The sequence below is a fragment of the Hyperolius riggenbachi genome, chromosome 2, assembly GCF_040937935.1.
Source record: "Hyperolius riggenbachi isolate aHypRig1 chromosome 2, aHypRig1.pri, whole genome shotgun sequence".
NCBI lineage: Eukaryota > Metazoa > Chordata > Amphibia > Anura > Hyperoliidae > Hyperolius > Hyperolius riggenbachi.
In genome coordinates this window covers 77,483,410-77,509,748 of record NC_090647.1, presented here as the reverse complement: position 1 = coordinate 77,509,748, position 26,339 = coordinate 77,483,410, and the positions used below count along the sequence as shown (strand labels likewise).

General features: G+C 44.2%; 1 protein-coding gene across 1 annotated transcript in view; it reads right to left on the bottom strand.

Moving 5' to 3' along the window:
* The window catches only part of MIPEP (mitochondrial intermediate peptidase), a 130,046-nt gene that overhangs the window by 92,035 nt on the left and 11,672 nt on the right, over nucleotides 1–26,339 (bottom strand). The window contains exons 4-10 of the mRNA XM_068266943.1: nucleotides 23,259–23,345; nucleotides 22,383–22,446; nucleotides 20,708–20,890; nucleotides 18,312–18,468; nucleotides 18,183–18,231; nucleotides 14,532–14,592; nucleotides 13,859–13,911 (exon numbers count right to left, since the gene is read on the bottom strand). Coding sequence (XP_068123044.1) covers nucleotides 13,859–13,911; nucleotides 14,532–14,592; nucleotides 18,183–18,231; nucleotides 18,312–18,468; nucleotides 20,708–20,890; nucleotides 22,383–22,446; nucleotides 23,259–23,345 — 654 coding nt within the window. The remainder of the gene's footprint in view (nucleotides 1–13,858; nucleotides 13,912–14,531; nucleotides 14,593–18,182; nucleotides 18,232–18,311; nucleotides 18,469–20,707; nucleotides 20,891–22,382; nucleotides 22,447–23,258; nucleotides 23,346–26,339) is intronic.

Sequence of the window (26,339 nt, the reverse complement as noted above, 5' to 3'; positions counted from 1 at the left end):
ATCATCCGACTCATTTTATGAAATCACCGACTCAGACTCCAACTTCGGGTACCCAAAATTACTCAGACTCCGACTTCAACTCCACAGCCCTGCTTTTTTCAACCCATGTAACTATGTATACTGGGAGCCCTTTGCTGTTATAAATTAGACTGAAACAGTGCTTTGATTTAAAAACCATCCCCCAACCAGGTAATAAATCAACAGGTGAATACAAAAATGCATTTCAAAACACAAGCAAAAATCTTGCAGGTGGGATTAAATAAATACAAAACAGCAGTCATGAAATCAAAGGCAACCGTAGAGAGAATTAAACGTTTGGAGCTGTATCTGCAACGGAGCGGTTATACAATCCATCTGTAAATACAGCTGTGTGTCCAGGCTCTACTGACGGAGTATGAGGTCTCAAGACTGGGAAACTGACAAATTTCGCAGTACTTCACGCTGTACGCTCTACCTGCAGACTAGCGCATACGGGCAACATCTGTCATCAGTCAACAGATACGGAAACTAGCTTACAGCAGAAACTGCGGCTTCAATCACAATCACTATTTACTTTTAGTTAACAATTACCCACAAGTTTAAAGTGTCGCAACACTGAAAGGCTTAAGATATAGATCCTGTAAATGGCATAATTTCTCCCCTACTTCACAGCCTATAGAAAACTCTGACACTCAGCATAAAAATCAACATTCGCACGTCACACCAACAAGCTTCAATCTGTCTTATAAATGATGAAAGGAAGACATCTCAATACAATAATATTTGTAAAGCCTCTTTTCTCCCATAGGACTGAAAATGCATAAACCAATCCCTGTGGCTCGTGGGGCAGGAGGAATCGTAATGAACATCTGGTAATCACTAGCATGTGAGCTTCTCACCAATCTGAACACATAACCCCTGATGAGTCAGGTTGATGATGAAAAGCGCATAGGGAGGAGCCAGTATGCGTGACATCATTACGTCACGTATCAGGAAGTAAGGCAGCGGTGGAGCGCAGGAGGATCCCTAGAGAGTGCGAGAAAGCTGAGAGAGCGGGACACCGCTCAACGCAGAGATAGCAGCACTTCAGGGCCCTGGGAAACAGTCTGTGATATGCTCAATACAACTGGGAGTCTGCAAGTAGGGGATTGGTGCAGAAGCGCGTCTGTGATCTGGTTATCAAGCCGGCTTTTGCAATTAATTTCATATGTTTCTTTTATTGAGAAATAAAGTACTTTTATTGGAAAAACTATGAAATTGATGTGGATCACTGATGAGCCATGGTGAGACAATACTAAGCGTGAGACCAACGAAAAAAAAAAATGGGGTGGCAACCTTCCTTGGTGAGCCTCTGTGCGTGTTTAAGGAGAGGGGATCACGTTTGTAAAGTACCAAGATGTATCACGATATGTGAATTTTTAATAGAAACCAGACACTTGAATGATCATTCAAGTGTCTGGTTTTTATTAAAAATGTTATTACTTTATTTGGGCTACCCCCCCCCCTTCTTTTAGAGGTAAGCCTTATTTATGTTTTAATCAGCTGACATTATCCCTTCCACACATCACATCTTGAGGCACCTCCTCCCTCCCAGTAATATCTCACACCAACCCCCTCAGCCCGGGGTGTTGGCAGTGTATGTTCGTTCCTTGGAACCCTTTTTCTTTTCCTGGAGAGCGACCAAAATTGAGGGGGACTAAAGAACCCGAGAGAAGCCGGGCTTTCCTCACCAGACGTTAGACTGTGGTTGCTGGACTTGCAACCTATTCTTGTGTGTATTCTGCACATACCGTTGTGGAGTGTCCCATACCGTTGATGTGCTACACTATCAGGGGCTCCTGGTGTCCCTATCTCGTTTTTTGTCTCCTTTGGAAGGTCCTCGGACTCCATTGATACCACACACTGCACGATATGGGAATTACCATTTTCCAGGTGCAGCTGGAGGACAATCAGGAGAGTGCAGTCAAATCTGCATACGGATTGGATATACCACAGCAAACTCTGAATAATAGGAAAAATTATCCATTTGGTTCCTTCCTTATGCTTTTATTTTATTATTTTTATGGTTGTTTAATTACTGTATAACTGTGTGATATTATACTGAGGTTGTCAGCAGTGGCACGACACATAATATACATACAAGATACTCATTGACCATGTCTATCCACCAGCATGCCAGGCATACTGTCAAGTGGACTGGAGTTTACCAGAATGCCTCGTTAATAATTGAATTCTGAACTTGGAAAAACAAATGGGATATATATTGTGGATTCTGTTGGCAGCACGATTAGATCTTCTGTCACCTAATATCACAGGGTATTAACATTCTACTTACTAGAGAGAAAGCTGCCTTACACAGTGACAGATTGCGTCTACCTAAATGCCAGCTTTGATGGCTCTCAGAGGAAGGCTGTCAGTGTGCTGTCGAGGCCTAACCTTTACCATACGCATTCTAGAACAATGGGATTGTACAGGCCTTGCATGTCTGCCTCCAGATTTTGTTAAACATGCACTTACAGGATTAGAGGCTTCAAGCTAGAAGAGTAACTGAAAATGACGAGTGGAGAATCTGCGGGTTGCATTCTATATGAATCATATGCTCATTATAGGTTGTTCTTTCTGCCTCAGGATTCAGATTAAGACAATTTGGGGAAGGGGGGGGGAGGGGGTTGGCGGAGAAGATCAACACAGAAAAGATAAGACGGGCTACACTTGTTTAGAATGTGAATTCTTCTGCAGCCTATTGTATTGCAATCTGACATTTTATATGCGTACTAGCTACATTCACAGTGCACGTGCACAGTGTGTGCACATAGTGTCTTTTCTGACATTTTTTCCTTTGGTGCATTGATTAACCAAGTAAACAGGAAACATGCACATTCTGCTAATTACAATTTCTTTAAAGAGAACCTGAGGTGTGTTTAAAGAATCTTATCTGCATACAGAGGCTGGATCTGCCTATACAGCCCAGCCTCTGTTGCTATCCCAAACCCCACTAAGGTCCCCCTGCATTTTGCAATCCCTCATAAATCACAGCCGTGCTGTGAGGCTGTGTTTACATCTGTAGTGTCAGTCTCAGCTGCTCCTCCGCCTCCTGCATAGCTCCGGTCCCTGCCCCCATCCCTTCCCTCCAATCAGCAGGGAGGGAAGTGATGCAGGCAGGGACTGGAGTTCTGCAGGAGGCGGGGAGAGCAGCAGACTGACACTATAGAGATAAACACAGCCAGCTCTGACAAGCTGTTTGTCAGCAGCATGGCTGTGATTTATGAGGAATTGCAGAGTGCAGGGGGACCTTAGGGGGGTTTGGGATAGCAACAGAGGCTGGGCTGTATAGGCAGATCCAGCCTCTGTATGCAGATAATATTCTTCAAACCCACCTCGGGTTCTCTTTAAGTCTGAAACTTCAGGTTAGCCTTGTAAAATATTTTCTGTGGCAAGGTGTTTTTTTTATTCCAGCTCTGATTACAGCCATACTATCCCAGGAAATGTGGGAGTTTGATGACAAGCTTCCTTCTCATTGGCGATAAGATAAGTTTTATCACAGCAGAAACATTTCTGATTAGATTGGAGTGCTTGAAAAAGAGGCGTATCTAGAGGGTTGTAGGCATGGCTCATGCCATAGGCACCACAGCCACCAAGGCTACCATGTCTACTTCCGTGCTGCGTCCCCATGGCTGCCCCTCTGCTGTGCCGCCATGCTTGTCCCCTTGCCTCCCCGTCACTCAGACCTTAGATCAGATTAATTGTTATTTGGGGAACATGGCTACATAATTTATGTATGTAGGGTGAACTTGGCTTAGTGTTAGAAATGTGGACAGAGAGAAAATAAGAGAGAGATTGCCAAAAAAAAGTAACTTCAGCAATATCCAGAGCTAAAACAGACAGGCCACCAGAGCTAAAACAGACAGGCCACCATAACACAAGTACACGAGAAAAGATGCAGTTTTTACAGAGGACGGCGGCTCTGACCGGACGGGGGCGTAATTTCAGTGTTTGCCATAGGTTCTATATTACCCGGATACACCCCTTGCTTACATTGCAGGGTGAGGCTGCATAATGGACACAGAGCAGCGGGTAAATGGAATTTGATTCTGTGGCTAACAATCCCTCTTTAATGCTGTGGTTTAACTAAATACAATATATCCTTCCAGTTCAAGACCTTCTTGAAAATAAGATCGTTTCCGAAAAACAAAACCAATGACCATCTTTAATGTACCATTCGTAGCAGAAAGAAAATGGGGAGCAGAAAGGAAACAGAAATGAGGGGGGGGGGGGGGGTTATCTTCTACACAGAACCATTCAAATCTTTACTTCCTACACACTTTGCATTCTTATTTTACACCTCATGCATGCTCTTCCAATACAATCTTGATTTCAGATCCACATATTGCACTATTATTCCATTCTGCTCACTTTGTGTGTTAGATTTCCTTTGCCCTGTATGCTTAATTCTTGTCCATCATCCTTTCTCCCCAGCAGTCCCACCTCTATCTCTATGTACCCTTCCCAGGCACACAGCATAGAACAAGAGTGTTAGAACTGGCACACCATGCAGCCAATGTGTGGAAGCTGGCACACTGGGTGTAGTTATTGGCACAGAACCTGTAAGGAAAACAACTTAATAGCAGCATGTAAAGTGTGAGGGCATCTGGGAGTGTCTTTGTAGCTGCAAGTAGGGAGAATGCTTACAGACGTGATCTGTGGGTACATGGAGGTGCTTGGAAGGTACAGTATACTAACAAGTTACATGTTCAACACAAAAGTATATGCAGGTAAAGCGCGAAAAATAAGAATATTGTGCAAAAAAGTCCATTTATTTCAGGAATTCAACTTAAACAGGTGAAGCTAATATATGAAATAGGCTCATTACATGCAAAGCGAGATATTTCAAGCCTTTATTTGTTATAATGTTGACGATTATGGCTTAGAGTGGGTCCACACTAGACCCGGTTGCAGGACGGACACTGCAGTCCGGATCAGGGGAAGTACCCACCGTACTGCAAACTGATGAAAGTGCATCAGTTTTGCATCAGTTTCCGTTCAGGTTTTTCCCTGACAGAAAACGTCTCCATCATTAGGAAGGAGTGGGAGGATTTTTTTGGGCCAATCATAAAGCTCAGGCTATCCGTTTTAACATCCGTTTTTTGCCTGTGGAGCTGGAGATGCGTTTTCTCATTGCTTTCACTACCCCTGCGTGTATCCGTGGTCCTGATCCGTTGCGTGAAAATGCAGCAGATCCGGACCTTCCGTTCAGGTTTTGAAAACGGATCCCCGCAAACACAGACGGATCCGTTTTTTACTTGGGTGAGGCTGGCTGCCATTTTCAACATTAGTATCCGGGACTCAGTTTTTCATCAGGTTTGAAAAACGCAGCCACGGATACGTTTCCGGACCTAGTGTGGACTGGCTCTTACAGCTTATGAAAAGTCCAAAATAAAATCTCAGACCATAAAAATATTGTGAAAATGTTCAATATTCTAAGCTCAAACTGTCACTATAATCCGTGATCCTATTTTACATATAGAAAGAGAGCGAGAGAAAGAGAGTGAGTGTGAGTGAGTGAGTGTGAGTGAGTGTGAGTGAGTGAGAGTGTGTGAGCGTGAGTGAGTGTGAGTGTGTGAGCGTGAGTGAGTGTGAGTGAGTGAGCGTGAGTGAGTGTGAGTGAGTGAGCGTGAGTGAGTGAGTGTGTGTGAGTGAGTGAGCGTGAGTGAGTGAGTGTGAGTGAGCGAGTGAGTGAGTGTGAGTGAGCGAGTGAGTGAGCGTGAGTGAGTGTGTGAGCGTGAGTGAGTGTGAGTGAGTGAGCGTGAGTGAGTGTGAGTGAGTGAGCGTGAGTGTGAGTGAGCGAGTGAGTGAGCGTGAGTGAGCGTGAGTGAGTGAGTGAGAGTGAGTGAGCGTGAGTGAGTGAGTGAGCGTGAGTGAGCGTGAGTGAGTGTGAGTGAGTGTGAGTGAGTGAGCGTGAGTGAGTGAGTGAGTGTGAGTGAGTGAGTGTGAGTGAGTGAGCGTGAGTGAGTGAGCGTGAGTGAGTGAGCGTGAGTGAGTGTGCGTGAGTGAGTGTGCGTGAGTGAGTGTGCGTGAGTGAGTGTGCGTGAGTGAGTGTGCGTGAGTGAGTGCGCGTGAGTGTGCGTGAGTGAGTGAGTGAGCGTGAGTGAGCGTGCATGAGTGAGTGAGCGTGCATGAGTGAGTGAGCATGCATGAGTGAGTGAGCATGCATGAGTGAGTGAGCATGCATGAGTGAGTGAGCGTGCATGAGTGAGTGAGCGTGCATGAGTGAGTGAGCGTGCATGAGTGAGTGAGCGTGCATGAGTGAGTGAGCGTGCATGAGTGAGTGAGCGTGCATGAGTGAGTGAGCGCGCGAGTGAGTGAGCGCGCGAGTGAGTGAGCGCGTGAATGAGTGAGTGCGTGAATGAGTGAGTGCGTGAATGAGTGAGTGCGTGAATGAGTGAGTGCGTGAATGAGTGAGTGCGTGAATGAGTGAGTGCGGGAATGAGTGAGTGCGTGAGTGAGTGAGTGCGTGAGTGAGTGAGTGCGTGAGTGAGTGCGTGCGTGAGTGCGTGAGTGAGTGCGTGAGTGAGTGAGTGCGTGCGTGAGAGAATGAGTGAGTGAGTGTGTGTGAGTGTGAGTGAGAGAGTGAGTGTGAGTGTGTGTGTGTGAGTGAGAGAGTGTGTGAGTGAGAGCGTGTGTGAGTGTGTGTGTTTGTGTGTGAGTGTGTGTGTGTGTTTGTGTGAGAGTGAGTGTGTGTGTTTGTGTGAGAGTGAGTGAGTGAGTGAGTGAGTGAGTGAGTGAGTGAGTGAGTGTTCCGATAGCATAGTGGTAAAGATGTCCAGAATTATACTTCATATATCATGTGACAAATTATGTTATAATAAATTGTCATAATTTGATCTCGTAATTACATTAGTAGTATCAATATACCATTGACATGAGCATGCAATGTATTTTTTAACTTCCTCACCAAGCCGCTTTGCAGCAGTTATTAATATTGTATCGCTCCAGAAGACATGGAAAGGAGGAAAGGTAAGAAGAAGTTAAAAAAGTTAGGACTTGTGGCCGTTTCCACTATCGCGAATCCGCATGCGTTGCCCGCATGTGGATTCGCACAGTCAGTACAAGTGGATGGGACTGTTTCCACTTGTGCGTTTACCCGCATGTTTTTCTGTGCAGAAAAAATCTGCAGGGTAGGGCCCTCAGAATTCGCCTGCGTGTGGAATGCAGGCGAATCGCACGCAATGTATTTAATAGGGAAATCGCATGCGTTTTCCCCATGCGTTTTTTGCCGCGAATTCGCATGCGATTTCACATAGGTATTAATGTTAATTTACACAGGCAGTGACATGGTTAAATTCGCATACAGCCTTACCTATGCAAAATCGCATGCGAAATCGCGGCAAAAAACGCATGCGGAATCGCACCCGCATGCGATTTGCCTGCGGTGATTCGCTGGCGATTCCACAACGCTATAGTGGAAACGGGCCCTTTGTTATATTTCTTAGGGCACCTCCTATTGAGGTTGTTTTGAATAAAGGTAACATTTTGTTAATAAAGCTCGCCAAAATACCCAATATGGGAGTGGAGGCTTTTCTCCGAAAAATGTAGGATCTCCTTTCTAGCCTAGAAACTCAAGATTTGGACTAGCATTTGTTTATGGCTGGTAACAGTAGTTTTGCCAGATCTTCACGGCAGCATTAACCCGGGGTCTAATGGTAAGGACGTCTGAAATAGAGTAATAATTATACCCAGAATGCCCCTCCAAAAGCGTACAAGGTAACCAGGAAAATATATTGAACTTGAACAAAACCACCAAATTGCAATTTACCACAATGTGACCCAGTACCAGATAGTGTTTTGTCATAGTTACTAAAACAGAATAGCATTAAAGCGGAATATAACCCTGCATTTCAACTTTGCTGAAAACATTATTTACAGCATATTATATGCAACCAGCATTTTTTTTTACTAGACCAGCATTGAAAGGGTTAAACACACAGCATTAAAGTTCCTGGAGAGAACTGCTGCCGCATCCAAGGCTTAAGCTCAGCACACACCATACAATCTTGGTTGTACAGATTTACCAAATCTATGTAGTGTAAGGGCCAACAGATTGAAAATACCTTGAATGATTGATTGGTTAAGCTCTTATACTACATGAAAGTGGTAAGATTGAACAACCAAGATTGTATGGTGTGTGTTGAGCCTTACATAGATACATTTCAGCAAAACAAAATGTAACAACTGTGGAATGACTCACTCTCTCTGGCTGTGCAGGAGTTGGAGGACAGCCAAAGAGTGTGTAACATTCACCACTTGCTACATTTTGTTTACTGAAATGTATCTATCTATCTAAACTTTGGCTGCCGGGAGCAGCTCTCTCCACAGAACTTTAAACTCTGTGTGTAATCCTTCCAATGCTGGTCTAGTAAAAAAAAAATGCTGGTTGCATATAATATGCTGTAAATAATGTTTTAGAGCAAAGTTGAAATGCAGGGTTATATTCCGCTTTAATGCTATTCTGTTTTAGTAACTATGACAAAACACTATCTGGTACTGGGTCACATTGTGGTATTTTGTACCTTAAGGCTGGTTTCACAGTGGGACGTTACAGGCGCACGTTAGAGCAGCCTGTAACGCAGCCCACCGCACAGTAATGAAAAATCAATGGGGCTGTTCACAGTGCGGACGTTGCGTTACATTGTAACGCTGCGTCACAAGACAACGTACTGCATGCAGTACTTTGGACGCGGCTGAGCCGCGTTAGACTGCTTGCACATGCTCAGAAATGTTGGGGAGGAGCGGAGAGCGGCCAGGCACACTAATTAATATGCACTGCACGTTATGACGTGCAGTGTTTACTTCCTGGAGCAGCCGCTCTGTGCGGCAATTGGCCGGCGGGACCACGTGATGCCGCATGCGCACAAGAGTGCGCATCACGGCATCACTGACGCCAGAGTGAGCTGCACAACGCAGCTCACTCTGACGTCCAGGTCTAGCACCACCAGGCGTTCCGTTAGGGGGACGTTATGCGACCTTAACGCCCCCTCTAACGCAACGTCCTGGTGTGAAATTAGCATAAAGGATACCCTAAGTGACATGTGACATGATGAGATAGACATGTGTATGTACAGTGCCTAGCACACAGATAACTATGCTGTGTTCCTTTTTTCCTTTCTCTGCCTGAAAGAGTTAAATATCAGGTATGTAAGTGGCTGACTCAGTCCTGACTCAGACTCTGATAAGAAATTCCAACTATAAAAAAAACTTTCCTAGCAGAAAATGGCTTCTAAGAGCAAGAAAGAGGTAAAAAGGGGAATTTCTTATCAGTGAGGGTCACACTGTAGTCACTTCCTGTCTGAGTCAGCCACTTACATACCTGATATTTAACTCTTTCAGGTAGAGAAAAAAAAAAAAGGAACACAGCATAGTTATGTGTGTGCTAGGCACTGTACATACACATGTACATCTCATCATGTCACTTCGGGTATCCTTTAAAGCACACCTGAACTGAGAGAGATATGGAGGCTGCCATATTTCGATCCTTTTAATTAATACTAGTTGCCTGGCTGTCCTGCTGATCATCTGCCTCTAAAGCTATGTACTGACGGGTCCTGCGACGTCCCCTTGATGGCAGTCGTTAGTGATGCCTCTTCCTGCCGGCAGGTATGCCTGACTTCAAGTGACATTACACGCTAGAAGCGAATGAGACTTCACGCGATCGTGGTACTTTGCGCAAGAGTTTTCAAAGATCTTAGCGATCTGATCCACTGTGGCGGTCGTTATTGTGGCGTGACGCTAAGCAACGTTCACGTGGTTGTGCGTCTGTACCCATATCACGATATTGCGGAAACAACTGTGTACTCCTATAAAAATGTGCCAAAGTGTTATGATGAAGGTGGCCACCACTGTGACATCTTACAGTTGCCCTTATAAACATGTGTTTTGTGGTGTCTAACTATAATAATCAGAAATAACATGCAACCCCTAAAGGGTCTTCACACAACCCCCAGACTCTCACAGAAACCTTGCCGAGAATGTAGACGTAGGTGGGGGTAGTAATGTGTTAAGAGTAGCTGGGGGGGGGGGGGGGGGGGGAGGGGGAGTGCGAGAGGTAGGTTAGGTAAAGAGATAGTATATTACCAATATACCATCAGAATTATACAGTGCCTGATAGTAGAATATCGGTAATATTGCTGATAATATACTAGCAGCTTCACCGAGTTTCTCAGTGTACACTCCTTTATGCCCTCCGCAAAATCCTAGCAGTTCTGGCTGTCCAGCAGTAAAGCACAAGATAGAAACAACCTTTTATTATTTGCTAGCGCCACCTGCTGTCAACTATACAGGCAATTTTCTAAAGCTTCTAGGAGAAAAAGTCACTACTTTACTTACAAAATGTATCACAAAAACCGAATTTGTATTTGTAAACCTTCCAAATAAACACATCAGAGCATCATTTCAAACTATCCATGTTTTACTGTTTTAGTGCTGTAGAGCCCATAGAAGTTTAACAACAATCCTAATATGTTTGAAGGCTACCGGGGTCTATCTCTGGTTAAAGCGGGAGTGTCACCATAAAAATCGAATTTCAACAGCAACTGGTCTGAGTGTATTAGGTGATAAAGATGCTAATCCTGCATTCAAAAAATTTTCTGTTATGATTTGGAGTTATCACATACTTAAGGAGCACTGACCCTTTAGTAGTCAGTGCCAAAAAGTTGCATGCTGGGGGTTCTTTTTATCTATAATATATTCCTCCTCTTCCCTTTATTTCCCTGCCAGCTGCTTATCTGAAACCTGATCCCCTGCTCACTTGTGTTTACAAGCAAGGCTGGAGGTGACTCGGCGATTGGAGGAAAAAAGAAAAAAGTAAAGGGCAGAAATGACATCACAAGTTAGCCTAAACTGTGGGCAAAAGACATGTCCCCCACCAGGAACAGAATTCTCTTAATTTACTATATAACATTCACTGAAATCAAAATGTGGACAGTACAATACATGTGTTATGTAAGTAGATCAAGTATTTATCTACTTATGTGTTTTTTTTCCCTGGCATAGTATGGCTTATCCTACTGCTTTAACAAACAGATCAAACTCTTGTACCACAACGTGCAGCCATGTGCTAAAAAGGCATTTGCTAATTAAAGTGAACCTCCAGACTAAAAATCATACTCAGCAGCACTGAAAAGTGAAGGAAGACTGAGAGGGACGGGGAGAAGCGGCGATCAGCGCTGATAGACGCGCTGAGAGGCAGGGCTATAGCCGTTAGCCCTGCCTCAACAGGAAGCGCTCCCCGCACAGCACGGAGGGGATTTGGGGGGTACAGACCCCCCGTTCTGCCGCGGGATAGCGGCGTTTTAGCAGGGGCAAACATGCCCCCGCTGAATATAAAGGTAAAAAGCGAGTTTTATTCTTGCTTCAGACTCTCTAACAGTTTCACAGCATCGTAACTGTTTTTCTTACCAAAGACTCATTTTTAGCTGCACAGAAAAAAAAACTGCCCAGGCATTTTCACCTGATGTTGTGCAAAGCATGATGGGATTTCTGATGTTGTTCTCATTCTGCTGTTTTGGTGCTAATTTTTTAAAAATTTTAATTTGCGATTTGAAGCCTAGCGCACGCAGCGGAGAGAAGTGATCAGGACACAGGACAGTTGGAACTGTGTCTCACACTCCCTGTCACCTCCTTTCCACCAAAAAGATGGCTGCCCCAATGAAAAAGATGGCTGCCCCCATGAAATCACAAACATTTGCCTGTTCTTTTAAAACAGGGTGAGTAAGAGATTACCTATCTATTATAATTAACATAACTAATGTAACTTAATGACAGTATGTTTGCTTAGGCTGAAGTTCCCCTTTAATAAATATACCCTCCCAAGAGTAAGTGCCTAACACCAAAATGCACTTATTCTTAGTGGTCCAGCAGGTCTCCATGTGGTACAGAACAGGTGTCCATCTTTGTTTAGAGAAAACATTGCAAGCTGAATTCAGAAGCTCTGTGAACACAAATATGACTCTTAGGCCCCGTTCACATCACAAACGCGGATGGCCATGCGTGCGGACCGCAACGCGTACGAACGCACGCCATCCATGTTTGTGTGCGTTGCGTGGCTGATCACATCACTGAAAAGTGAATGGGACAGCCACGCGTTTTTGCTAAAAATGCGTGCAGCATGCGTTCCTGGACCGCACAGGTCCGGAACGCATGCAGTGTGAACATCAGACATTGCACTCTATGCAATGTCTGATGTCGTGTGTGTCGGGCCACCCGCACGCGTTTCCAAAACGCGGCTGGAAACGCGTGCAGTGTGAACGGGGCCTAAAGGCGCATACACACGCCATACCACCACAAACAACGGGTCCGCTGAGCGGATCGTTCACAAACCGCCTTATCAGTCTGCCGACAGCGCGTATACACGTGCTACTGTCGGCTGAACGTCCGCACAGCGGGAGGGTCTGTCGGACCCGTCGTTTCCGGCGGTATGGCGTGCAATGTGCAATTAACTTTTTCTCTTGAGTTTTCTTCTAGATCAGGGGTCAGGCACAGGAACAGGGCTTTTTATATAGGATGTTGCTGTATATTGGTATGCAGCCTTCTGTCCTAAAGCACTCTAATGAGCAGTAATGTCAGTTTATCTCCCAAACAGATGGGAGGAAAACTCCCACAGTGATTTACCTTGGAAGCAGTAAAGATGATGGCACTACTAATTTTAAGAACATGAATTTGGGTGAGGTCAAAAATGAGCAAACTTTAAAAACAAATAAGCAATTTTATTCATCAAGTTATATTCGGTAATTTTACTCATAAATCTGCACACTGTTAAAGAATCCCTACAGCAAAAAAATGTAAGCAGTTAAAATCTGACAGAACTGACATGTTTTGGACTAGTCCATCTCCTCATGGGGAACTCAGGGTTTTCTTTGTTTTCAAAAGCATTTCCTGAACAGCAGTTGCTACCTCTATCTGCCAGAATAGTGTGCAACTACTGTAAGTAAGGAGGCTGGCCGGTATCTTACTATTTTGGCAAGTAGACTTAGCAACTGCCATTCAGGAAATACTTTTGAAAACCCCGAGAATCTCCCATGAGGAGATGGACTAGTCCAAAACCTGTTGGTCTTGTCAGATTTTAACTGCTTACTTTTTTTTCCGCTATAGTGGTCTTTTAACCACTTAAGGACCAGGGGTGATTTCGCTGATCTGTGCAGCGTGGGCTCTACAGCCCACAGCACAGATCAGCAAGGAGGCTGGGCGATCAGACTTACCCCCTTTTTTCCCCATTAGGGGGATGTCCTGCTGGGGGGTCTGATCGCCGCCGCCTCTGTTCGTTCGGCGGGGGGGGGGGGCTCCTCAAAGCCCCCCTCCGCAGCGAATTTCCTCCTCCGTCCCCTTCAGTCCCTCCCCTTCCTCCTATGGGCAGCGCAGGACGGATATCCGTCCTGCGCCGCCTAGAGTCAATGCCGGCGAATCAGAATGCGGCGGTCCCCGGCCAATCAGAGGCCGGGGATCGCCGATCTACGACACGGCGCTGCTGCGCAGCAGCGCCGTGTGATGTAAACAGCGGGGAATTCTTCCCCGCATGTTTACATTATGCGTGCGAGCCGCGATCGGCGGCTCGCACACTGTTCACGGAGGCAGTCTCCGTGAACTAGCATGGAAAGGCCGCTCGATCGAGCGGCCGTTTCCATGCTATACCACTAACGACCCGCCGACGCCTATCGGCGTTAGGCGGTCGTTAAGTGGTTAACTAAGTTACTGAGCCTTAACTGAATTGACATGTGCATAATTAGCGGGACATGTAAATGTTAAATAATCAAATCTCTTCGGAAATAGGGATCGTCTATGAGCTGCAAAGTTAGAAAACATTACTTTTCACCTGGTCATTATGCATTACCTTTCTGCCCGTAAAACACCAGCATAGTAAGGGGGGTCCCAAGGCATCAAGTCCTGAAAAGAAATAAAAAAAAAAAAAAACGCATCATCTATGCTTTATTTCCTAATGTAGAAGCTATACATTACTATTGAGCATAGGGGTGGTTAATGTAATGTATATTTTATGCAAATATATACATCTTGAAAATGGACAAAATGGTAAGAGATAGATTACACAGTTTCACTGCAGAGCTGCTAATGTAGAGCCCTGGATTCTTACCCATTACAATGAGGGGAAAAAGGCACGTTTTAAAGGAGGAGTTTTACTGAAAGGCAGATAGATAGTGTGTAATTCACTCATCGTTTGATCCTTTGTGAACCTGCAGGTCAGCATCTTTACAGCTGGCCGGCATAATAAACAAACAAGAAAAAAAATGCACCATCTTCCTTCTATAAACATACCCACTAACAATGTGATTGGCTAAGAGGTTGGTATATCTCATTGGGATGAAGTTCAATTTTGCATTGAAGTTTCTCTCTAAGTAGGCTTGGGACCATAAATGCACATTTATCTTATGTCATTTCAGGTACTCTTTAACCAGCAGAAGAAAAGGCTGAAGTACGCGAGATTGTTTACTGTGGGTGAAAGCAAATCTCATGCAGCAAAGTCAACAGAACAGAGATTTCTCTCTTACCGGATTTGTGGGATTCAGCTTCATCTTCATCTCCAGAATCATTTCAAAGTCTTTCATGGTACTGGAAGAGACATTACAGTCAGCAGTGTGCCAAAATATCTGCACAATACACATGAAAGTCATCACAACAAAGCCAATAATCCTTTGTTTGGTTCTTTTGTGTCTGCAATAAAGACGACCCTATTATTGTGCAAAGAACAGCATGGTGGTTCAACTGAAAATGAGGGACTTAGCCAATGCTTGTGTTTTGTTTTTCCTCCTCTACCTTACCACTCTTTCAAGTAGTATGGATAATCTGACTAGGATACAGCAGTAAAGGACATCTGACATGATAGGGATGTGGCATATTTATGCCATATTTATTTCCTTTTAAACAAAATTAGTTTTCTGGCAGTCCAGTAAAGGGACCCTCTCAAAGCCATGAGAACATATCTGACAAGCTCTGGGAGGGATCCTGCACTGACTTTTCTTAGCCTATTCCTTTCCGATTACAGTACAAATGAAACGTGTGATATAAAAGGTTTTCAAGGCAGTGTTCTCCCCAGGCTCTTCTAGTCGGGTGCTCCACCTGGCTAGTTTTGGTGAGCACCCGGCTGTCATCTGCTCTCCTCCTCTGCTATAAGCACAATTGTGCAAAGAAGCACCAGCCCTGCATTCTCTCATATTGCCCCACCCGGCTACTTTTTCATGCCACCCGGCTGGAAAAAAATTCTGGGGAGAACACTGCAAGGTATTAGAGATATCTTCATCTGTTTAACAGACAGATTTTGGGTCTAGTGACACCAGTCAACCCAACTTATGTGGCTGGAAGTAAGTTTAAGGCAGGGTCCATACTTGCTAAAATTTGCATACGAATTGCATATGTGCAAAAAAATCCAAACACTGCACATCTAATGGAGGTCAATAGAGAATTACGCTGCTGCTAAAATTCCATGTTTTTGTATGCACAAAAAAAAACAAACAAACAAAAAAAAAACAAACGACACTTTAGGCCCCGTTCACACTTGCGTTTTTGGGAAAAACGGACCGGATGTCTGGACCGGATCCGGACCGGACGGTTCCTATCCGGATCCGGTCCGTTTGCATACGGTTTCAATCAGGTATGAATACGGCTGCGATCCGGATCCATTTTTTTAAAGAGATAACACACTATATAAATTCCTGGGGTCTGGGAGGTCAGCAGAAGCTGCACCTGTAGAATCAGGTCCTCCGCTGTAGGCCTCACCTCCACGTCCGACATACTGCCAAACAACTCCAGCACAAAGTCACTGCTGCTCCACTCCAGAAATGCTGTGCCCACGTGTCCCCATCCAAAATGGCCGCTAGAAAACGCATAGGAAGTGAGGTAGAACGTCCGTTTTTTATAGCCAGTGTGTTCTGTGCTTTCCGTTTTCCATTGGTTTCTATTGCCGGACGGTGCAGTCAGGCTCTGGTCCGGGTGCGTCGGCCGGATGATCTGGTCCTTAAAAATAGCGCATGTTGGAAAAGTGTCCGGAGTCCGGATCCGGTCCGGCTCTGGTCCGTACGGAACGGACGCGTGTGTACAGTCTCATAGACTTTTTGCTATGCCGAACGTCCATTCCGTCTGTACAGTATACGGTCCGGATCCGGCCCGGCGAATCCGGACAGCGAACGCTAATGTGAACCGGGCCTAAGACACTGTCACTTGCTTTGCCATTTCAAGAACAACTAAAACCTGTGTATTGGGTTTATTATCTGGCCTGAATATGGCAAAACATATGCAATTAATGGTACAAAGGGCGTTGTTCCAAGCTAGAAAATTAATACTTCAGATGTGGAAACAACCACTCCCTCCCAAGGTTATTGATTGGTTACTACATATGAATAATTATCTGAAAATGGAAAAATTAATATATGCTCACAGAGGAGCCCCTCAAAAATTTGAGAAAATATGGGCTCCATGGTTAGATACCCCTGGTCTTGCTGATTATGATCTTGTAAAAGATAGAATATTTGGAAATTTAAATTCAATCTGAGCTCTATATATTATCATTATATTATTGTTAACAATACCTCTCATCTTCCACAGTGATAATTGATGCTGAAGCTATATACTTTGTTGGATTTAATGATTGACGTCAGACTGTTTTACAGACTGTTGGAGAAGTTAGGAGGCGCACTGCTACACTGCATATGTTCCTTTTCTTTGTTGAATAAACACGAATTTAAAAAAAATAAAATAAACTTACATCTTGTAGCATACATTTGCACACAACATGCGACTTCAAATTGACTTTCATTAGCTGCTGTATATAAAGCCAAAAAACGCATGCAAGAAAACATTCCGTTTTTTCGCAATAAGAGTGAATTCTTCCTAAATGTTTCTTGTTTTTTCTATTTTAAGTCATTAGCATATATACTCTAGTATAAACCTGCATTTTTGGGACCAAAATACTTGAGTCAGTGGTGCTTTGCGAGCTCCCCCCCCCCCCCCCCCCTCCTCCAATGTAGCAGCCTCTGCAATACATGTAATTTAGCTCAGCGCCGCCATTCTTCCAATGCAGAATATAATGCAATCCTCTCCGTGTTCTTCCCGACTGTCTAATCCAGCATGGAAAGCTGCTGATCCGGTCTCTTCACTATGATGCCCTCTAGCGATGCATGTCATCACGTGCGCCAGAGATCACAGTAGATATCAGAGAGGAGGGGAGAAGCTGGGGCCTTTAATAGTAAGTGGGAAAAATGGTCAGAGTTTGAAGACTCAGCAGATTATGGGAGTATGGGGTAGATGTAGGGGAGGGGTCTCTTGGTCGGATTTTTGATATGTTATCTGGATTAGGAATATACTTTCGTTTGTAGGACAGGATGTTTTCTTGGGGTTCATTTATGTATTTTTTCCTTTATTAGCCTGAAAGAAATTGGATGATGTTCAGGTTCGAAGGGGGAAAGGGGAGGAGTTTTGTGTTTATTCTTGTAATTTTTTTGTGGTATGGTAAAAGTTAGAGAGAAAGGAAGAAGGAGTAATGGGTCCTGTGATGGGAATTGCAGATCTTTTTTTTTTTTTGCATGTGGAGGAATTCTCCTTTCTTCAAAAAAATTTATATGAAAAAAAAAGAAAAAAAATGATGGACACTTCCACATCTGTAAGCAAAGAAACAGCTATGCTAATGCGGGTGTAGATTTGTGAAACAGAGGGCTGCATTACATTTTGCTCCGCTATGGCAAGGGGCTGCAGCGCACAAAAATTTACAAATGTTTGACTAGGCCATGTTTACTGATCCACTTGGTGAGTTCTTTCTTTACCATGCCATGAGTACAGGATATCGGTGCATTTTTGTACATGGTTTGAATGTAGCCCCTTGTGCTAAATGTAGCATACATGCCACATGCCCATCAAAAGCACTTGCTACAGCTCCTGTCTATATCTCTGTATATTGGTATGCAGCCCGCCCTCCCACTGAGGCTTAGCTAGGCTGTTTATTATGCCCCCCCCCCCACACACACACACACACAGTAATCTTTCTTTACCATGCCACGAGTACAGTATACCAGTACAAGCATTTTTTGTGCACTGTCTGAATGTAACGCATTGTGCACTAGCAGCTGCTAAAATTTTTACCCTCAGCTTATAATCGAGTATATATAATAGCTGTCAAAGGAAAAAAAAAATCTAAGCAAAAAACACCTTACCGCTCACGCAGTTTGCTTGATAACTTTTCAAGGAATAGCATCACTGTTTCTACCAAGAAGATAGAAAATCTTGTTAGCAAGAGACAAATCAATAGTTGTTTAAACAGTGGGGTTAGCAGCCCGTTTTACCTGGTGTTTGCGCTATGGTCCCTAGCAAGGCTCTGTGTGCAAATGTCGGGTAACCCACAAGCTGGGCCAGGTCATTCCTACTCTTCAGTAATTCCTCCAGGCATGCCAGCTGCTTGCTATTTGGGTAAAGGAAAATTTTGTAAGCCGCTTCTCGTACCTGAGGAGACAAAAAGTAAATTCATAGAGGTACAAACCAGTTCAGCTTTAAAGTGATCTGAAATCCAGCATTTCTACTTTGCTCTAAAGGTTTCCTCACAGCTTGAAAGCTACTATCCCAGATTTTTTTGTTTGTTTTTGTTTAGCAGGCAACACACGTAGTGCGAACAATAATCACAGCACGCATGCCCAGACCAACGTGGCATACCCTCACTGGGGGTGCGTTACTGTGCTTCCCCACCGCAACACAAAAATTTTTAAAATCGGCCTCAAGGTTAGAAGAGGGAAAAAAAAAAAAAAAAAAAATGGACTGAACATAATGGAAACAGCTATAGTCACACATGAGGTTTATAATAGAAGCCAAAAAAAAAAAAAAAGCAACAAAAAAGAAAACCCAACAAGACTGCCCTCTGCTGTCCACTTTGATGCTACAAACATTTTTCAAAGTATAATCCAAAGCTTCTTGATGTTCACATTATTCAGTATCTATAAGCACATATTAGTGCTGCTCATTATTTTGTTGTCATAGTAAGGTGATCCTGTAGTGGGTCACTGCTTTCCTATCTTGGTAGTAAGCCTGCATCATAAAAAGCTTACAACCTGGTACACACATCCAATTTTGATAGGCCAATGACTGCCTAATTGTATCATAAGGGCCCGCAGAGTATGAATACTATGAACAGATTGTGTAAGTAAGCTCTCATACTACATGGGAAAGATATAACTGGCCAGTGATTGTCCAATCAAAATTGGATGTGTGTACCAGACTTCAAGCCTTTTATTATACATAAATGAAAGCGCCGTATAGCTCACTAGCCTATTGTCATAGGCAAATACGGGCGGGGGAGGGGGGTGCAGTGTCTGGGGACAGCTCACAGCACTTCACAGCATGGAGCAGCTCTGGGGAACTTAAGGCTCATACACACATCAGACCATAATCTTTGGAAAATGAAAGATCACAGACCAATCTTACCACCCTTCATGTAGTATGAGAGCCATACTCTACACAGTCTATTCTATGGAGCTGAACTTCACATCAGAAAAAATCGTTGCAAGATGCTGCACACACAGATGCTGTACAGACACAAAAGATCAGTATCTGCAAAAGATCTGTTCCTGCCAAAAATCCTTTCCTGCAAATTGCATTCATGTTCTATGAGATCTGCAGATCATCATACACACCTTGTTTAACAGACATTCATCTGCAGATCAGACAATCATCTGCAGATCTGAAAATCCATCCTGGTGGATCTGATCTGCAGATAATTGTCCGTTAAACAAGGTGTGTATGAGGATCTGCAGATATCATAGACTATGAATGCATTTTGCAGGAACAGATCTTTTAAATGTCTACAGCATCTTTGTGTGCAGCATCTTGCAAAGATTTGTCTGATGGGGAGTTCAGCTCCATAGAATAGACTGTGTAGGTATGGCTCTTATACTACATGGAAGGGGGTAAAATTGGTCCATGATCTTTCATTTTCCAAAGACTATGGTCTGATGTGTGTATGAGCCTTTAGAGTCAGGTATGAACACAGCCATGTGCCCTGCTGTGTGAATGCTTCACTTTCCCCTCCATTAGCAATGTCTGCTATTCTCATTATCTGTATCCAACCTGTTCCTGATCGATCCTGTTGTCGATCAGGAGCAGATCGGATATTTAGGAAATAATTGTCAGATCCTGTCATATGGGAAATTGCATTATGTGTTCCCAAGCATGATGTCCTACCATATTATTATACTGTATTGTGCGTGGCTGAGGGAGACCTTTCAGGAATCCCCCCCCCCCCTTGAAAATCCTGGGTTTGCCCCGATTGTACCATTCAAAATCTGGTGGACCTCATGCTACATGGAAGTGGTAGAATGGGCCAATTGTTGTGTGCCCAGTGAGGGTGGGACAGGCAGAGGCATGGACATCTGAACCAGAAAGTCAACCAAACACCCAGGGTTCACAAAGGCTCACAGTAATGCCTCAGTGAGAGGATTCAGTCACAGTCAGCAGTAATCACTTTTAAAGTGAATGTTAATTTAAAAAAAACGAAGCCTCCCACGGCAGATTGGAAAGAGGTGACAGAGCTGGAAAGAGGGAACCGTGAGTGTAATGAGAAGGCTCTATAGGACCCATAGTTGTTTTTTTTATTATTTCAATTGACATTGGCTTTAATACAGTTTATCTGATTCTCAAGTACAATAAGCAAGAGCAGCTGAAAACACTCCAGCCTTGTACAATGTGCACTTACCAGATCATTCGGAGAGTCTGCATGTAAACCACCAATCTGTATGTACTTCCCTTCCCGGGCAAACTGGGAGCGGATGTGCTCAGGCATAACACTCATCTCAATCCTGTTGGGGAGGTTGGAGCCCATTAGGAATTCACTGCTCAGATCAGCAATTGCAACATTCAGGCCAACCGCTCTCTGACGCTGCAGGGAAACAATGCCAATATATCAGAAATAACAGTGTCAACTACAAAGCCTTGTACAAATGCTCAGTTACAGCCATCCAGAACCATCTCCAGTGCTTGCTGCAGACTACAACTTAACGTGTACCTGAGGCAGGATATAAAAAGATACCGTACTTACCCAAGAGCCTTTGGATCCTGCAGAGGCATCCCATGTCCTCCAGGCCCCCACCACTGCCACACATAGACCCCTGGAACATATCAGAAGTGTTACGTGGCCACGCTCTTCTTCATGAATGAGAGCAGTCATGCTGCACATGAGCGCAGTGCCCCTCTCATCCACAAGCAGCTCTGTGTTACTGCACACGCACAGCAAAGGCACTCGCCCACGAAGAGGAGCTTGGTCATGATGTTCAAAAGGCAGTGGCGCTGGTCTCCTGGAGAACACGGAAAGCCTCTATAGGTTCTAGCGGCTTCTCTTATCTTAGGCAAGTATGCCGACAGCTGAGCTTCCGTATATTGGGCAAAAGCCAATTTCATTGGCTCTTAACCCTGTGACTGCTGTGAGCCAATCACAGAAATCACAGGTCTTAAAAAGGGCATGGAGGGCTCTGGTCTTAAAGTGGTCCTAGCCGTCCGGTCCCAAAGTGGTTAAAGGACAACTGAAGCGAAAGGGCTATGGAGGCTGCCATATTTGTTTCCCTTTATGAAATACCAGTTGCCTGGCTGTCCTGCTGAACTTCTGCCTCTAATACTTTTAGCCAAGGACCCTGAACAATAATACAGAAGATCAGATTTTTCTGATATTTTTTTGCAAAAATCTGACAATATTAGCTGCAAGCTTGTTTTTGTTGTTATTCAGGGACTACTGCAGCCAAATAGAGCAGCAGGGCTGCCAGGCAACTGGTATTGTTTAGAAGGAAAAATATGGCTGCCTTCATATTCTTCTCACTTCCGTTCTCCTTTAAAGAACTAGCCCTGTACAAACACGCTGCTTTGGTACACATAGGTAGCTTATTTTGTTCTCTCACTATGGATAAGGAAGGGGGACAAGTGGCGAACAAGAGTGGCACCCCGCAGCGTAAGCAAGAATGGAATACATCAGAGCTCATTTTTCATTTAGCATCATGGGACAGCTGTATTGATGCCAAGTCTTCCTTCAAGACAATCATGGGAAGTAATGAGAATCTATTGATTCGCAAATGCCAATTCTTTCTTTGAAAGTAGAACAGTGTTGGGAAGTATACACTCCAGTAGTCTCTGACAGTAGGTCACCATTTTTATAGGGAACAATCTAATTTTTCCCACAGTGATCAGCGTTTTTTTATCGCCTATCGTTCTAAAACTGAATTTTAAGTTTAATTAATCTGAATGCAGCTGTGTTCATAATATAAAAATTTTGAGTGGATCCTTTAAAAAGGATTACTGGTATAACAACTGCTATAACCATAGGTGTAAGGGAAAAAAAAAAAAATAAAATAAAACGTTATCGTTAGAAAAACAGTCCAATTTACCTTCTCCTCATCCAAATGAATTCCACTAATCTCGAAATCGAACAGGAACAACTCAGCCACTCGCCTTTAAAACATGGAAGAGAAAAAGAAATGAAAGTGCAGAGATTTAAAGACTGCAGTAATAAAAGCAATTACTCATACACTATAATAGTTCTAAAAAGGAGATGGTGCAACGATGTCTCACAAAAAGTGTTCACTGTTTATTTAGGACATAGCCTCAAAGCAGTAAAAAGTACAAAGCTACTAATAGTTCTACATACAGTATTTAAAAATGAGAGATAGAGAGTGTGTGTATTTTAACAAGGCAAGTGGCAGCAGGTGTTTCTGCTCTCAAGGAAAGGGACAGTGCAAAGCAATTTAAAGCCCCATCTACACCATACAATTCCACATTAGATCGATTAAATCTGACATGTCCAATCGTGATTCGATTGGTAGTGTGGTCAATTTTGCTTTGATAACTATGCAAAATCGACCACCGATCGGACATGTCGAATTTAATCGATCCAATCGAATTCGATTGATCTTGTGTGAAATTGTAAGGTGTAGATGGGGGTTTAAAGACAGCCTTTGTGTTTCGAAATCACAAGTGCTTTATGAGTGCTGTACACAAACTAGCACGTTTTTTAATTGCAGCACAGAACTCTTGATAATTTTGGTTCCCAGAGCAGGGCTGCTTTGGACTGAGACGATCGGCCTTTTATTCTGACCTGAACACCTGATGTAAAACAATAAATCCCAGAGTGGATTTGTTAGAATAGCAGCACAGAGGAGAGAAATCTGGGATGTACGCTAACACCATCAATCACTTTCCCAGATGCACTCTTTCTCCAAATGCTACTACATATACACACACAAACCTGTGTTTGCCAATCATACCTGGTCTCTGGATCCAAAGATTCCATTAGAGATTTGTCTTCCAGTAATGTTCTCAAGCTGTGACACAACTCCACGTTGGTGTTTAACCTTCAACAAAAGTAAAACCATTGATAAGATCTACAATAAATATTCAACATAAATTAAAAACAAAAATTATTTTTATCAAAACAGACACCTGACAAAGAACACCTTTTAAACTATGAAAATTGCCTGGCAGCCCTGCTGAGCCGCTGCCTCTAAAGATGCGTACACACGCACTACGGCCGCCAACGACGGGTCCGTCAGACCCTCCCGCTGTGTGGACTTTCAGGCAACAGTAGTGCGTGTGTACGCGCTGTCAACGGACTGATAAGGCTGTTTCTGAGCGATCCGCTGAGCGGATCGTTCAGAAACAGCCTTATCAGTCTGACGGACCCGTCGCTGGCGGCCGTAGTGCGTGTGTACGCACCTTGATGCTTTTAGACAGACACCTTGAACAATCATGCAGATCAGCTGCTCTGACTGGATTGGCTGGATGCTTGTTTCAGGTTTGCAATTCAGATAAAACTGATGCATGAAATATCAGGCAGATGCCAGGCAACTGGTAACGTTTAAAAGGAAATAGGTTCCCTTTAACTAATATATCCTGGGAGATGGTTAAGTGTTAATGTACATCAGAATCATCTTTATTATCGCCAAGCACACCGAGTGGTGTGCCCGGAATTGTTTGTGGTTCACATGGCAAAGGTAGATCGGGGACATATAGCAACACATGGCAAAACATAGCAAAGGCAAGCAGGGTAAACATGCATGCATACATACATACATACATACATACATACATACATACAAACATACATTTAGGCCATCTCAGTCTCAATTAGAGTCTCGAAAAGGAAGGGGGGGGGGGGGGGGGTGTCATAGTTTGCAGCTGAGAGGAAGTGATGCCTGGGGCTAGAGTGTCCCCGGGATGTAGGCCGGGGGGGGTTTGAGTTCAGTGAGTTCAGCAGGAGAACCGTTTGGGGGAAGAAGGTGTTCATACGCCTAGTGGTCTTGGCGGGGATGGATCTCAGGCGGCATCCCAGTGGAAGGGTCACAAAGTATCGTCTGCCTGGGTGGGAGGGGTCGAGTAAGATCTTGGAGGCCCTTGTCTTCATTCTCGTGGAGTAGAGGAGATCTAGCGAGGGCAGTTGGGCACCGATGATCTTTTCTGCTGCTTTTATCACTCTTTGGAGTTTGTATTTGTCTTTGGCGTTTGCTCCAGCGTACCAGACAATGATGGAGCAGCAGAGGATGGATTCGATGGTCGCGGAGTAAAAGCTGGTGAGCAGATCCCGTGACATTCCGAATTTTTTCAATTGGCGTAGGAAGAAAAGCCGCTGCTGAGCTTTCTTCTGGCTTCTGGTGGTGTTCTGCCCCCATTTGAGGTCGCTTGTTAGGGTTGAGCCTAGGAACTGTACGCTTTGAACTCTGGAGACCTCTGACCCATCGATAAACACCGGTAGGGGGGCCGGGGGGAGTTTCCGAAGTCCACGATAAGTTCCACGGTCTTTGCCGTATTGAGAACAAGATTGTTGTCCTTGAACCAATTACAGATCCTCGCAACTTCGTTTCGGTAAGCGTCCTCCCCGTTTCTGCCGATAAGGCCTATAAGCGTGGTATCATCTGCAAATTTGATAACTTTGACTGAGTCGGAGGCCGAGGTGCAGCTGTTCGTGTACAGAGAGAACAGGAGAGGGGACAGCACGCAGCCCTGCGGGGCACCAACGTTGGTGGTTCTCTCGCTGGAGATGCGACTGCCAAGCTTGACCCGTTGAGTCCTGTTGGAGAGAAAGTCCTTTACCCACCTGCAGAGGAGGGAATCTGCCCCAAGATGTGCAAGGTTGTCGATCAGGATGCCTGGACAGATGGTGTTAAAAGCCGAGCTGAAGTCCAGGAAAAGGACTCTAGCATAGGTCCCTGGACTGTCGAGGTGTTCCGAGATGTACGCCAGGCTGACATTGATGGCATCATCAACTGATCGGTTTTCCCTGTAGGCAAACTGGAGTGGTTTGAGGAGGGTGCTGGTGGAGTGCTTCAGGTGGGCCAGCACTAACCTCTCTAATACTTTCATGGTGATGGGGTCAGGGCCACGGGTCTGAAGTTGTTGAGTTCCGTGTGCCCTGCTTTCTTGGGGACTGGGATGATTGTGGACCTTTACATAAATGCAAGTGCAGTTGAAATGTCTAACAATCTGTGCATTGCCACCTTCAAGTGGGCCTGAACTCTTGCACAGGACAGAAGTGAGGGCTGGAACCCACTAGAGCAATTTTGTGAGCATTTAGGGAGCGATTCAAACTATTTCTCTAAATGCTCAGCTAATGTTAACGGATGGGCCAAATTCCGCCGGAGCGATAGCGATTACCAAATCGCAAAACTCAGGATATGCAGCATTTTTAGCGATTAGCATCTCTGCAATGTACCCTATATAAACGCTGGCATAAATCGCTCGTCAAAACCTACACAAAGCGATTTTACATTACTACACACTAACAAAATTAATTGAAAGGACCAATCAAAATTTAAAACCGCTAATCGCTACACAACCGCTGGCAAATTGATTACTCATTTTAAAATCGATATCGAAATAGCTCATGAAATCTCGTACAAACTGCTCATACAAAACGCTAGCGATTGCGATCAGCGATAGCATTTTGTAGTGGGTTCCAGGCCTAAGAAATGCCCCCTGTATTTATTTAGAGAGTTTAGCCTGTCTAATACCCCCTCATCTGTAATCACAACTGTAATTTGTTGTGTCAGCTGGCTGCCTGGCAGAGCAGCTAATCTGTAAATACAGGATGTTACCCTATGTATGCTTCCATGAAAGCAGGAAGTAGACACACTGCAGCATTATTGCAGGATTTGTATCAGCTGTAACAAACAAATGCTGTTCTTTATAGGTTAATATGCTGTGTATCTTTTAGAATAGAGAGGAAACTTTAAAGGGAATCTGGGGATTTAAAAGTCAAAAATGTAGATACTTCCCTCAGGAGAGGGAAATCTCTGGATCCTACAGAGGCTTCCACCATCCCTACGTCCAGCTCTGGGACCCCAGAAGTAGCC